Source organism: Poeciliopsis prolifica, unplaced genomic scaffold (genome assembly GCF_027474105.1).
Source record: "Poeciliopsis prolifica strain line A6 unplaced genomic scaffold, Auburn_PproV2 SCAFFOLD032, whole genome shotgun sequence".
NCBI classification, from domain to species: domain Eukaryota; kingdom Metazoa; phylum Chordata; class Actinopteri; order Cyprinodontiformes; family Poeciliidae; genus Poeciliopsis; species Poeciliopsis prolifica.
In genome coordinates this window covers 5,294,503-5,308,737 of record NW_026562407.1, presented here as the reverse complement: position 1 = coordinate 5,308,737, position 14,235 = coordinate 5,294,503, and the positions used below count along the sequence as shown (strand labels likewise).

At 39.9% G+C, this 14,235-nt stretch overlaps 1 protein-coding gene across 12 annotated transcripts in view; it reads left to right on the top strand.

Moving 5' to 3' along the window:
- The window catches only part of LOC129373211 (multiple PDZ domain protein), a 52,855-nt gene extending 39,123 nt beyond the window's left edge, over positions 1–13,732 (top strand). For 10 of the 12 annotated variants that reach the window (XM_055050988.1, XM_055050994.1, XM_055050990.1 and 7 more), the window contains 19 exons: positions 763–959; positions 2,260–2,351; positions 3,264–3,342; positions 3,615–3,674; positions 4,868–4,954; positions 5,040–5,114; positions 5,193–5,388; positions 5,467–5,612; positions 6,178–6,261; positions 7,087–7,280; positions 7,665–7,679; positions 9,324–9,471; positions 9,576–9,662; positions 9,740–9,827; positions 10,488–10,648; positions 11,548–11,652; positions 11,873–11,967; positions 12,076–12,199; positions 12,964–13,732. In XM_055050988.1, the coding sequence (XP_054906963.1) occupies positions 763–959; positions 2,260–2,351; positions 3,264–3,342; positions 3,615–3,674; positions 4,868–4,954; positions 5,040–5,114; positions 5,193–5,388; positions 5,467–5,612; positions 6,178–6,261; positions 7,087–7,280; positions 7,665–7,679; positions 9,324–9,471; positions 9,576–9,662; positions 9,740–9,827; positions 10,488–10,648; positions 11,548–11,652; positions 11,873–11,967; positions 12,076–12,199; positions 12,964–13,110 (2,180 nt within the window). In that variant the 3' untranslated portion in view covers positions 13,111–13,732. The remainder of the gene's footprint in view (positions 1–762; positions 960–2,259; positions 2,352–3,263; positions 3,343–3,614; positions 3,675–4,867; positions 4,955–5,039; positions 5,115–5,192; positions 5,389–5,466; positions 5,613–6,177; positions 6,262–7,086; positions 7,281–7,664; positions 7,680–9,323; positions 9,472–9,575; positions 9,663–9,739; positions 9,828–10,487; positions 10,649–11,547; positions 11,653–11,872; positions 11,968–12,075; positions 12,200–12,963) is intronic. The other 2 variants (XM_055050999.1, XM_055050989.1) reach the window with 1 other exon arrangement.
- Positions 13,733–14,235: the final 503 nt, after the last annotated feature.

Sequence of the window (14,235 nt, the reverse complement as noted above, 5' to 3'; positions counted from 1 at the left end):
ACAATACATCAGAATCAACAGAGAATGACTTCACCTTGAGACAATTGTTTGGGATTACCTTGCCAGAGTCCAAAACAGAAAATTTGCAGGTTCACAAAGAACAATATAAGAAAAAAACTTATTAAAGGGGTTTCAACAATGATTGACAACAAAAGATGTCAACATGTGTTATTTTTATCAATGAGTGTGACTGATTTATATTTCAATCACATTAAAATGATTACTTTGCAGCTTAGTGCAACTGCGCCAAAGTACCATTAGAGGTCAGCCTTGCGACATGTTAGTCAAACCACAGATGCTGAGCTTTAGGGTGAATTTAAAACTTAAGAGAAGACTGTTGGCACTGGGGACAAACATCCAACTTACAAACACCTGAGACTGTGGACAGCATCTGTGTGTCAATGCTTGTGTGTGTTTGGTGGGAGATAGGCAGACGCTTATCCTGTGGGAATAAGATTGATGAGGTTGGGCCTGGGGAGGTGAGTGGTGGAGATTAGCACAGGGCTGATGGTTTAACAGTGGCAGGGAGTCCAGAACAACAGAAGCCAGTTGAACCAAGAGGCTATCTAACACACCAGAGACACAAGAGAAGAAGAGGAGAGACCCAAGATTGGAGCTTAGATAGAGGATGAAACAAAAGTCTCATTTGTTGGCAAAATCTTGAAAACTTGTGAGCAATTCTATTTGAGCTAATGAGGTTCAGGACAGAGCTGCCACTGGCAGGAGTCACAGACAGCTTACAACATCTTCTGCCTCTTACAGAGAACATAATCCAGCGCTATGGCAGCCTTCCCGGGGTCCTACACATGATTGAGCTGGAGAAAGGCAAGACGGGCCTGGGTCTCAGCCTGGCAGGGAACAGGGACCGCTCCCGCATGAGTGTGTTCGTGGTGGGAATAGACCCCAACGGAGCAGCTGGCAGGGATGAACGGATGGGTGTGGGGGATGAGTTACTGGAAGTAAGATCTCTTACTATTTGAAAGTCAGAGTTCTGTACTATTTAAAGTGATGTATAGATGTTTTAACTCACACAAGTGTCTTTAGGACTGTGACTTGAAAGCTGTTCATATCCATGTAACATTTTACACATTTTCATGACCACAAAGTTTATGCTATTGAAATTTATATAAATCAACCAGCAAATATCAACCCTTAATCGTGAAGAGGATGGAAAATTAAAAAAATCTAAAATTGTAGCATTCTTTTATATTTAGAGACTCACGTGAGTCAGTACTTTGTAGACACAGCTTTTCCAGAATTAGTTGTATAGGGTTACAGATTCTCAATTTGATTTAGCCCTGGACTTTGACTGGGACATTCTAACATATCACAATGCTTTTAGATCATTTCATTGTACCTCTGGTTGTATGTTAAGGGTCAATGTCCTTCTGTCCAAATCAAATGTTAGGTTGACAGACAGAGACGACCTGTATTTACTTCAATTGAATCCATTTTTTCTACAGACTTTCACTCCTTCTCTGCTGAAGAAACCCCTCTTTACAGCATGAGGATAACCACCATTATACCTACATTCTTTGACGCAAATTCCTAGCAATACTTTTTAAAACTCTCTTTCAACAATGGTTTTCTTTTTGCCACTCTTCTATTAAGGCCATATTTATGGAGTTGTCCTGCTGACTGGTTCTCTCTCCTGAGCTTTTTCTTAATAAAGTTCTCCTTGCCCTGACCTGTCAGTGATACTTTTCCCATTTTCAGATGATGGATTAAACTGTGCTCAATGAGTTGTTCGAAGCCCTTATTGTTTCATAACCTAACTCTGCTTTGAACTTCTCCACAACTTTATCTCTAAAGTCTGTCTATTGTGTTCCTTGGTCTTCATGATGCTGTTTGTTTTTTAATGTTTTGCACACCGATGGTCTCTTTAAGTATTCAGTAAGAATAAAGGAGGCTAAATACAAATATGTGACACACTTTTCAGATTATTAGTAAAGTATGTTATAAACCATGGACCATTTTCTTTTCACTTCACAATCATGTACTATTTTCTGCTGGTCTGTAACATTAGTTGCAATAAAAACACTGAAGTTCTGGGTTAAAATGTAACAGAATGTGACAAAGTTTAACCAGAAAACCATGACACATGTCATGTGCTTTCCAAAACCCAGATTTACTTAGGATTTTTCAGGCGCTTGTGATCAACATTTCTTTGCCATTCTGAACATGCTTCAATTTTTTATTATTGTTATTATTATTTTTTACTTTAAGTTCACTGTCACACTTGTCTTTTTGTTCTTTTAGATCAACGGACAAGTTCTCTATGGCCAAAGTCATCAGAACGCATCGTCCATTATCAAGAGCTCTCCATCCAAAGTCAAAATCATCTTCATCAGGTTGAAAACCATTACCATTGTGTAATATCATTTTGATGATTATTATCAATATTATGAAATAGAGAGTGTTAGAATTACTTGTCAGACATTAAGTGTAATGTTTTGTAGGAGTCGCTAGAGGGAGCTGTTGTCATTTATTCAAAGTGAAGCTTTACTTTTTGACATTCTAAGTAAATCTAACAGGATCATTGGTTTGAAAATATTTAATGTTGTGTTAGTATTATGTTTATTATTTCTTTATCTATATAAAATAACATGGTATTGCTTTACTGGCTACATTATAGTTGAAATAGATATTATACAGTATTCAATATAACATAATCTCACACATGCTGTAAGTGGGATTAGGCTGAAAAGCAGTTTGTCCTCAAGTCCCACAGTTTTTATTTCACATAGCAATTATGTTAACTTTCTTTGTTTCAAATGTTCTGAAATCATAGTCTTTCTTGTTCATTTTGTACATTTATGGGTGGTTGGATATGGAGTGGTATAGGAATTACCAACATATTTCCAGACATTGGTTTTTCCCCCTGACTAATCCAGATCTGGGAAATACATAAACAAAGTTCCAAATATTTTCCAAATTGTGTCGAAACCCCTTTTAAATATCCTTATAAAAATCCATGTTTGCAGACATCAGCTTATTCATAAATGTCTGATTTTACTACCTCCAAATGATTGCTGTCTTGGAGCAGTAGAGTTTCAGCTGCCACATCTCTGACAGACTCATTTGACCCCTGACCCAGGTTTAGTCTTCACCAGGATCGTAGTACTTAACCTCCCACTTAACTCACATCCCCGTCCTGGTCCCCTGCAGACAGACACACTGTGATCAGCTTGAGTAAATTACCGTTCAGCTGTCCAGAGGCAGAAGAGCAGCGATTTATGTGAGTTATGACTCTGTGAAAACAGGAACACAGAGGCGCTGAACCAGATGGCCGTGGGACCTGTGAGAGAGCAAGAGGGAGACACGGCGGAGTCTCAAACTGAGGTACCAGTCAGTACACATACCAGTCAATACACATAAAATACTCCTGACACCAACATCATGCAGCTATTACAGCGCAACGCTCGAGCTGCTTCACCATTTACAACAATTATGACTCAGTTTTTATTCCTATGTGTGGTCTTGGAATTTCCAGCGTCAAGCGAGTCTTACGGCACCCTAACAACAAAAACCACTCGCTGTTTTTAGGTTTCAATCACACAAGACTGAATTTCCAGCTGCTGTCTTTTCCTATAAATGTGCCATTTTTTTCACAGCCAAAAACATCTCCCGCTAACGACAATGACACTTCAAAACATCACGTCATAAAGGTGGAGGTGAGACAAAATGCACTACTGTTCAATTCAATAATCACCAATGAGAGGAAGAACGTAACGAGAAAGGCGCGAGCCTACAGCGTAAGACAAAACGAAGCCAGAGTAGACAGAAGTATTCAAGCTTGATGAGCTGAAAAACTGGAGACAAGTAGAAGGAAAATTGTGAAGTAAAAAAATCCTGTAGTGAATAGAAGAAAAGGCATTCCATGTTAAAGGAATTCAAGGGTTCGATTAGCTCATACAAAGATGAAAGGAACGGCTTTTTATCTCTTGTAGTGTGTCCTAATGGAAAGCTTTTTAAAGGTCGTTGTTTGATCTTTTCAGCATCACAGCTTTAAAATGTCAGATATCTATAGGAGATCCCTACATTCATAAACAAACAATGAAGAATAGTACAAAATCAACCTCTCCTATAGATAATTTATTTAAGAACATGAAAGCTGTAGAGGAAGTGAGAATGATCCGAGGTGAAGTTTGAGATAATTATACCCTTTGAGGGAGCACTTGTCAGTCATACCAGTTTTCGTTTACAAATCGTTGCTTCAAAGGAAAGCAGAAAAGAAACTAATATTTAAGCATTTGCTGGAAAGGACCACATAGCAGCAAAATAAAGAGTTTATCCAAGCGAAGCTTCTACACAAAGCCCTACAGGTCAAATGGACTGAACTTATATAGCACCTTTCTAGTTGCATTGACCAAATAACTACATGTCCTTTCCACCCAGCTGCACTCTCAAATACATTCATTAATATGCAGACGTATTAATGAATGTGTCAGATGCATATTGGTATGTGACAGAGAGGAAGCAATAATCATACCTGTGACATTGCCATTGCAAGATGACTACAGTACTCTTCCCTTTGCGTCACATTTGTCCACAACCTTATCTGTAGTTGAATCACTTTTTTATGGACATTAAGATGTAAACATTTACAAATGAGGAGATGACTACTTATTGGGATGTCCTAACTGTTTTATGAAGAAAAATTATTTTATTTTACTGTAGCTGCAAAGTTTTTTGTCTGCTGCATTTTTCTATGAATGTTTCAATAGGTGGCTTAATGAATGACTTCCTTTTAAAGTTTGGTGTGTGGATTATCTCTGTCTTTCCAACTTTTACCTTCATAGATATTCTATTTACAGGAGGTCCTCTCTAAACTCTGAACTAATTGTGCATTTTGGTTCTCCGACAGGAGGACGGCATTGCGTTTGTAGAAGGGAACACAGAGTCTGGCGTTGAGATTCAGAGCATATCCGAAGCAACCGAACGCACAGGAAATGTATAAAGAGCTTTCAACATCAACTAAAAAAAATATATCCACTGTGTGAAGGTTTTGCGAATCATATTTTCTACTTTATTACAAGGACGGCTGCATGAAACCAGGGGACAGACTGTTGGCTGTGAATGGGGAATCAGTTCTTGGATACACAGTTGAAAAGGTCTGCTCTGTTGTTGCAAATAAAGTTGAATCTGTGTCTCTGTAACAGAAGCAGTCTAATTTTTTAAATGGCTCTCAGGTGAATTCTTTATTGAGAAAGGCCAAAGGTCCAGTGAAGCTCACATTTGTAACAAATGAGACGGTGTCCTCCTACCCGACTTCCCAGTCGGCTTGTCAGGACATCGCTACCTCAGATGGAGGACACACCATCTCACCCAGCATGCCTAGCACCACGCCGAGTACTTTAAGTCAGCCAGAAGCAGAGACAAACACTGGTGAGTTAATATATTCACACCTCAGATTTACATCCCATATTTAACTGCCTCTCACTTCCTTTGCTCGCTCCGCTTCAGGCCCAAGTCGCTCTTCCACCCCTTCCACGCTGGCCTGCGACCCGGCAACCTGCCCCATCATCCCCGGCTGCGAGACCACCATTGAAATCTCCAAAGGCTGCACCGGACTGGGCCTGAGCATCGTGGGGGGCTGCGACACGCTGCTGGTAGGAAACAGTGTGTGAAATGAGGCTTGCCCTTTACTCTTAACACGACTCTTACTGTCATGCATCATGTCCACACCAACAAGGGGAGTCGAGGCTTCACTAGCTTGTAAGAAAAATAAACTGTAAATGTACTTGGTCAGCTCCCACCCATGGCGCCACCAGTATATCTCAGGTCTGAAATAGCCGTGGCGGCTGAGGAATGTAGGAAATGATGTTGTCACAGCCGTTCCTCCTCCTCCTGCCGTCGTCCTCTCAGTTCGTCCATTCTGTCTGCTCAGTCAGGCTTGGGGAGCCGCTTGCTCTTTGTTAGTTCTTCGGCCGCAGCAGACAATGTTCAACTCAGGAATTTAACAATCACTCTGGACCCCACAGGAACAAGTGCGCTAAAACACCAAAACTCTGACTCTAGTTGTTCCCCCCAAAAAATGCTTTTTATTTTAATGTATTGTCGTATAAGGAATATTAATTATTTTGTGAAGCATAGTTACAAACTGTTAAATGTTCCTCTTTTCTCCTGCCTTTTGGTCATCCTCCTTTTTTTCCCCCTCTCTCTTTCTGCTCTCAGGGAGCCATCATCATCCACGAAGTGTATGAAGAAGGAGCAGCCTCCAAAGATGGCAGACTTTGGGCAGGAGATCAAATACTAGAGGTTTTTTGTAAAAATAATAAGCTTTTCTGACCCAGATAATAAAAAGACCAAACAGATTCTAAGGAGACGTAGCAAAGACTTTGGCTTTCTCAATTTAAGGATCAACTTGTTTCCGCATGGCACATCTGAGAAATAGAAGTAGCTTCTTAGCGAGATTGAAAACTCAAGTTAAACTTAAAAGAAGGAGTAGGAGTGTTTTATGTCAACTTAAGTATAAGACTCGATGTGGACGTGCCCTCCCTCTGACCTCCTGCTTTGTCACAGAGGGGCGGAGCTCATGATTGCAGTTATTGTAGCGCAGTCAGTAGACCTAAATTGAAAGACACACACACATCATTATGACTTAATTGCCCCCTGCTATTCTCTTCGGCCTGTGAGCCAAGCTGCTGTGTTTATAAAATAAGGTCAAAAGTAAGAAAAGAAAAAAGTTTCCCAGTTAGCTGCTCTGGGAAAATTCCTTGCATGTCCACGGGGAAAGCTAATGTGGTATTTCCCCCTTTAATGTGGTGATAAACTCAAGTCCTGGACGTCGCTTGTTAAAGTGACCGCTGGTCTGTGGGAAGGCTTCCCTGCGGCTACTTTCTATCCCTGTGACATCAGCCTGTTATTTCAGTCATCCACTTTCCAAACATCTCAGCATTTTTGAAGCAGTTAAAAAAAATTGGTTCAGCGTTAAATTAGAATATTAGTTCTTTTCATAGTACCTCGCTGCAATTACTTTTTATCCATAAAGAGGAGAAAGAGGCTGTGGTGTTCTTGCTGTTTAGCTATACAGGAAACTTGCATGCAGGGTTTTGAATTAATAATTTTCCCCACACTTCTCAGGTGAACAGCATTGACCTGCGAGCAGCCAGCCATGATGAAGCCATCAACGTGCTGCGGCAGACGCCCCAGAGGGTTCGGCTGACGGTCTACCGGGATGAAGCCCAATACAAGGAGGAGGAGCTGTGGGACTCCTTCACTGTGGAGCTGCACAAGAAGCCGGGCCAGGATCTGGGTCTGAGCATCGTAGGGAGGAGGTGAGACAGATTTGTTAGTGTCAGCTTTTCTGCATAATGTCCTCTGAAAAGCAAGAAAGAGCTTGTGGGTGCATCTCCATGCATTTATTTAAGTCACCCGATTTAACAGCATGTATTTTATTCAGATTCATTACGGACAGTAATATATTTTTTAAGTGTTTCTTTCTGTAATGTTGATCATCATATTGAATAAGATTAATAAAATCAGGATTTCCACTTCATCAAAATTGTGGTCTAAATAATAACAAAGGCAGCCTAGCAAACTTGCTTGTTTGGTAATATGTTGACACAGATGTGTAGTGCTATTAATTAGACCAATGGAATCTATATGAAAATATAAAAATTATTAGTAATGGTCATTGTTTCATTTTTTTTCCAATGCAGATCGCGGAATCACAGGTAAACTCATTTATCAGTAGCAGTTATGAAAATAGAGCATCAAAATAAGGTTTCAATTTGCACAACAGTTTTCTCTTATCTTTGGGCTTCATGTGCCATTATAGCCTTGAAATTGTAATAGTTGCCTCCTTTTAAGTTATTTTACAATGAGATTTTTGCGGGGTTTAAGTAGACAGTAGAATAAACACTTAGCACCAGACAGAATTTCTGTTTACGGCATTAATGTGAACAACAGCAGTTGTGACCTCAGTGAACGAGCAAATCAGCAATTCTGTGTCGTCTCTCTAGATTGTCAGATAAAAGCCCTAAAATGTCAACGCCTGCTGGTGTTTGAACCTGAGCCAAAAAGCTCTGCATGACAACATACTGAGTTTGCTTCTCGACTGGGAGTTTGCTTTCAGGACTGCAGATGGAAACACTAGAGTGAAATAACAAAAATGTGATTATTATTGTTACACTCGAGTGAAATTTCTGTATATGGCCTGGTTTTAACAGTTTCAATTGTTTTAGACTTTATTTTTCTGATTGCAGATATTAGGAAGATTCAACAAGAACATCTTTCCTTGTCTTTCCCATTTTGAAGAGTTAATGGTGCTCAGTGTGTCATGTCATGTAGAAAGGCAATGTTTATCATTAAGCATTCTTTATTACTTGATCATGATTATAAAAGTTTGCAAGTGCAAATTACAAAAGTGCTTCAGATGGATTTTTCAGGAGGTTTTAGTGATGTTACATGTGGAATCAGTGATTTAGTTAAAACTGTTATTCCTTCATGTGGGATCTTTGTCCCCAGAGTATAAATAAATGTTCTCAAATAAAAATAAAATATTTTTTGCTACAATAAGAGTTTAACTAATACATTAGTCACTGGTCCCTTCATGTTTGTCCTTCCTTTCACTTTTCTCTATAGTCTGATTTTTTTTTTCCATGTTCCACCTTGAGCTCTTTAAAATCTTGATTTTTTTAAAAAATTTATCTTAAAATAAAGCATATCTGGAATCAAAAGTCTAGAAAACTCTCTAAGGCCACAGGAATACTGAAAGGATAAAAAGTAGATGGAACCTTCAGTGTGCATGTGTGCAAATATTTCCTTTTACATCCCAAATGCTTCTTCTTTCATTTATTTATTTTTTTCTTTTTACCTATCCCAGTGTTGCTGTGTGCTGTGTTTTGTCCAACAAGACTACAGAGATGAAAGAACCACCCAGCAGTTTTATGCTTTTGATATACCTGTACATTGGTATTTCTTTCCCAGTGGTTCTGCAGTACATGTGCAAAAAAAAAAAAAGAAAAAAAAGAACTGCTGAAAAGAATAAAAATTGCTTAGATAACCTGAAACCCTGTGGGCCGAAAGGAAAAGTGCAAGCCAGCAGTTAGTGGTGTAGGAGCTGCGACAGCCAAGTGTCTCTGGCCCTGGATATTGAGTTGAATTGAGCTGCTTTGCTTCGTAGCTTCCGTTTCTGTTTGTCTTCATCCACGTGGAGATTGGCACCTTCAAAATGCGGTCTGCAGTAGCAGTGTCCTCTTTTTCCTGCTCTTGTACTAAAACACACAGTAGCCTGAGAGAACAAATGACGGTGAAAGGACACAGGGTACTATTTCATTCAACAAATAAACACCGTTTCTGTCCTGTTTCCCGGACAGGAATGACACGGGAGTGTTTGTGTCCGACATTGTTAAAGGAGGTCTGGTGGAGGTGGACGGCCGACTGATGCAGGGCGACCAGATTCTGTCGGTTAACAGCGAGGACGTCCGGTCAGCCACTCAGGAGGCCGTGGCTGCGCTGCTCAAGGTGCTTGAACTCATGCTGCTCATCAGGTTACAGAGACCAACAAGAGGGCTGTCAACTCTGCAGAAAATCTACATTAAAAAATAATGAGGTGTACTGTGTTCCAGTGCTGCGTTGGGCCAATAAAGATGGAAGTTGGGAGGTTTAAGGCCGGTCCATTTCACTCCGAGAGACGGCTTTCCCAAAGTAGTCAGGTGGTGCAACGCTGGCCAAACTCGAATTTTTATGTAGTTTTTCTAAAATCTGAACTCTGAACACCTTCTCTTGTTAGATGAGCGAAACTGGCAGCTCCAAGCTGTCTGGTTCTGAATCAGGGAACCCCTCGAGTGATTCTGACGTACCAAGCAAAAATCAAGAGTGTAAGTAAACTAAGACTTCAGCGACTGAAATAAGAATCTTATCAGATCAGTCAGTTATTTTGGTCAGAAGTACTCGTAACCTTTAACAAATCTCAAACTTCATTGAGCTTTTTGGAATTTTTTTTTTTCTGAAAGAACAACACAAATTTGAGCATAAATGAAACCAAAATTAAACTGGTTGCTCTAAATGGAAGATACAATGCATGCACGTTATTAACAACATGCAATCATGATTGTATGCAATGCAATCCAATAAGACTACGACCTGAAGACCATGACCTTAAACATACAGCAAAAGCCACAATGCAATGGTTTACTTCGAAAAATAAAAGTGCAAATCTAAATCCAGTTGATAAATCATGGCACATTTATGGCAAGACATGAATGTTCAGACATTCTCCATCCAATATTGAGTTTCGACTATTTGGCAGAGAAGAGTAGAGGGGAATGGCAGTCAAAGGGGTTGACTGCACTTTTTAAATTTCTTTCTTTTATAAGGAAGATCCTTCAAGTCTTTTACTCTAATTTGTGACGGTCTTTCACATACATTCCTCATAAAAAACTGGGAAGTTTGTCAGTATACATTTACGAATGCGTTTGTAAAGTAGTGTACCAAAATCCAAAAATGCATTGCATTGTGTTTTGTGACCGATCTTCCAGTTGCAGAGCACCAAGACGTCAGAACGGTTGAGTTCACTAAAGGCCCCGGTGACTCTCTGGGAATCAGCATAGCCGGTGGAGTGGGCAGCCCTCTGGGTGACATACCCATCTTTATCGCCATGATGAATCCCAACGGCCTGGCTGCTCAGACACAGCTCAAGGTAGAAGATTTGCCACATCTTTCCTGATTGTATTGGACCTTCAGTAACATAAGAAATGTGCAGACTCCAAATTATGTTTTTTGTTTCAATACGAGCAATCTCAGCTGTGTGCCACAGTTTTACTCTTTGCCTCTTTGTTTGCGATTCCGAAAACTGTCAAAGGTCAGCGTTTAAGCAGTCGCCGTCTGAGAAACACTGACAATTGTTTCTGTGTTCGACAGAGACCGGGGGAGGACAAAAGCTGTAGCTAACATAGATGATAAATCTCCCACGCTTTCATTTAGAACACAAAGATTCATTGAAGGGAAAAGAGAGAAGCATTTCAGCACAAGTGAAAAATGAGAAGACGAAACAATGAAATTATTTAGCCAACATTAAATTTTAATTTGCTTTTGTGTGGCCTTGAGAAGAGAATGTGCACGTCGTATAATAACAGGTTCAGACGAAGGCACTATAGTGTGACCAAATTGTTGTTTTTGCACAAGCTTTAATGGTGCTAGATCTTTTTGTGAGATTTTTCTGTGGTGTATCAAGATTCAATAATTTCAAATCTCAAAATGATCTTTCCTTTGAGAAATATCAAGAATTTTCAGTGTCTTAAATTTCTAGATTTATCTGAACATTCTGGATAATAACTGAATGGCGTCTTCACTTATTTTTGCCAATAACCACTAAGAAACGAGAAAGAAACCACAATCTCTTCAACTCTTATAACACTATAAAAGCCTAGATTGGAAAAATGTGTGGATTATCTATAGCTGTGCTAAATTTGTTCACGTCTTATTTAGCATTCAGTGATGACTTCATATCGTTGACCATAAATGACTGCGAACTGTTTGTCATCATGGAGAAAAACTTTAATTTGATCCTTTTACTCTATTTATATTTTTTTTCCTCAGATGGGAGACCGAATTGTCAGCATATGCGGCACATCAGCTGAAGGCATGAGCCACTCGCAGGCTGTCGCTCTGCTCAAGAACGCCACGGGAACAATACAGCTGCAGGTGTCCTCAAAACGCACACTCGTTCACTCTTCCTTATGTCCTCCCGCGTCCTCAACGCTGCCTTTGAGACGAGCAGGAGTAGCGCCAACAGAAGCGCCATGAAACCCTAATACATCACAGGACACTACCAGCAGGCTATCAGTATTTATCTCTACAGTAAATCAAGACTGGAACATAACAATGTCGCTTTGTTTGTACGCACGTCTTATCGCACCCGCAGGTGGTAGCAGGTGGCGACACCACCGTGACGGGGCCCACTCAGAAGCAGGATGGGGGTTCTCTGACGCCCAGCTGCATCTTCCAGGATGATATTGGGTATTTGTTTCGTCACAACAGAAAAAACAGAACATTATGTAGTTGCGGAGAATTAAGGGGTAAACTTTCCCTAAATACTTTTCATATCTGTTTTGTTTGTCTTTCCAGCCCGCCTCAGTATAAGACAATCACTCTTGAAAGGGGACCTGATGGACTTGGTTTCAGTATAGTCGGAGGGCACGGCAGCCCCCATGGAGATTTACCTATTTACGTCAAAACAGTGTTTGGAAAGGTAGTTGGAGTCCAGCTGCAACCATTTTCCTTCTCTGAATCAATTTGTTTTTTCTCTTTTCTCAAAGGCCGAAGACTTTGGCAACGTATTCCATTTGCTTTATTGGGACTTGACGTGATGAGACTACTACAAAGTAGTTTTAAAGTAGAATTAAATACTGACGCAGGAGTGGAAATGACAAAGAAAGTGAAGGGACTAATCAGAGGAAATGAGGCACAGCTGAGACAGAACGCAAGCAGGGAGAACAGAAGGAAGGAGACTTATTACACAAAAACAGCCGAACCAGCGATTCCAGAAACTATTTGTCAAGAATGACAACAGTTCATGAGAAAAAAAATATACAAATGCAACACAACACAAGGGTAAACTGAGAAAATAAAGAAAAGGGCATTAATTAAATACAGCAACACCTTTAAAGCAAAAATAAACACAAGAATGAAATGAGTATGGCAAGACCTAAACAGATAAAAATAAAAATAAAACCAACATCCAGGACTGTGACACAATCGGTTGCAATATATTTTCTTTAGTGGTATTCGAGTAAAGGGAAGTGCTTACACTCTTCAGATTGTAATGAAAAAAAAAGATCTTTTATTTTCTTTTTACAATTATGCACTAATGTGGGTTGGTGCATCACATAAAGTCCTTCTAACATATTCGAAGGTTGGTGACGTTAATGTGATACACAGTAAAAAAAAAAAAAAAGTTCAAGAGGTCTGAATACTTTTGAGAGGAACTGTATTTCTGGCTCTCTTTGGATTCAGGGAGCGGCGGCGGAGGACGGCCGTCTGAAGCGGGGAGACCAGATCATGGCTGTGAACGGGCAGAGCCTGGAGGGAGTCACGCATGAAGAAGCCGTCGGCATCCTGAAGAGGACCAAAGGAACCGTAACCCTCACTGTGCTTTCATAGATGACAAACCACAATCAATGTTTTGCTGACCTGCAGAGACCGAGGCTGAATGCACAGTGATCTTGTTACTGAGGTGACCGTGTGCGTCTCCAAGAGTTTAGATAATCACGAAGAAGCTTTTTGTTTACTGTAGGTCTGAACACTGTGGTTCATCGAAGCCTACTGACAGACTGACTAGAGATCACAACAATAAGTATTTTTAATTATGTGAAGCATTCCCTGACACTGGATCAAAGTATGTAAATGCTGCTCTGAAGAAAATTCCTAACGTCTGATTTAAGCACGTTTCAGATTTATTTGTTGAAGTATAGTGCTGCTAGTGCTCGAATCTAGGGTCTTATGACTCTGTATTTGTTTTTGTACTATGCGTCATTACATGTACAGAAACATACATGAACTATTTTTAGAGTCACTTCTGGAAAAAGTGAGTCATCTGAACTTGTGATTATAAGGTTCTTGGTTGCCCAAAAATAAAGTGATCCGGGTTGTAGTTCTGGAGGTCATTGGTGTGTGTTTTGGAGTCTAGGTTGAAAGACAGCATGTCTATTTTATCACTTTAAATGTATTTTAGTACTCTATGTGAACACTGAAATTAAACAATAAAAGTGACCTTTGGCTTTAATCGGTCTCTTTCCCTCTTCCTGCTTATGTTTTTCCTTTTTATGTGTTTCTTTCCCTTCATACTTTTCATCGATGTGTCCTTTCTTGCTTGGTTTTCTTCATTTTTTTAAAAAATTCTTTCACCTGTCCTTCCTTCCTTGTGTCCTTTTTTTGTGGCATTCTACTCTTGTGTCCTTCCTCCCTTCCCACCTTGTTTCCTGTCTTCCATCCTTTGTGATCCCTGACTTTTATTTCCTTCCTTTGATCTTCCTTTTTTTTTTCCAAGTTTCTCATTTTTGCAGATTACATCAGACTGAATCAATACATGTACCCACTGCAAAAGTAGTCACCAAGTACTTCTGGCCAATTTTAATATAAAGAAACAAAAGTGCGTACAGAAAATTCTGGAAAACTGACTATCTGCATTTACCTCCAAGAGATTCAGTAATATCAAGCTATATTACTGAATGAAAAACCATACTTGAGGAATTTGAAATTCAGACTAACCGTCCCAAAGCTGCAGCT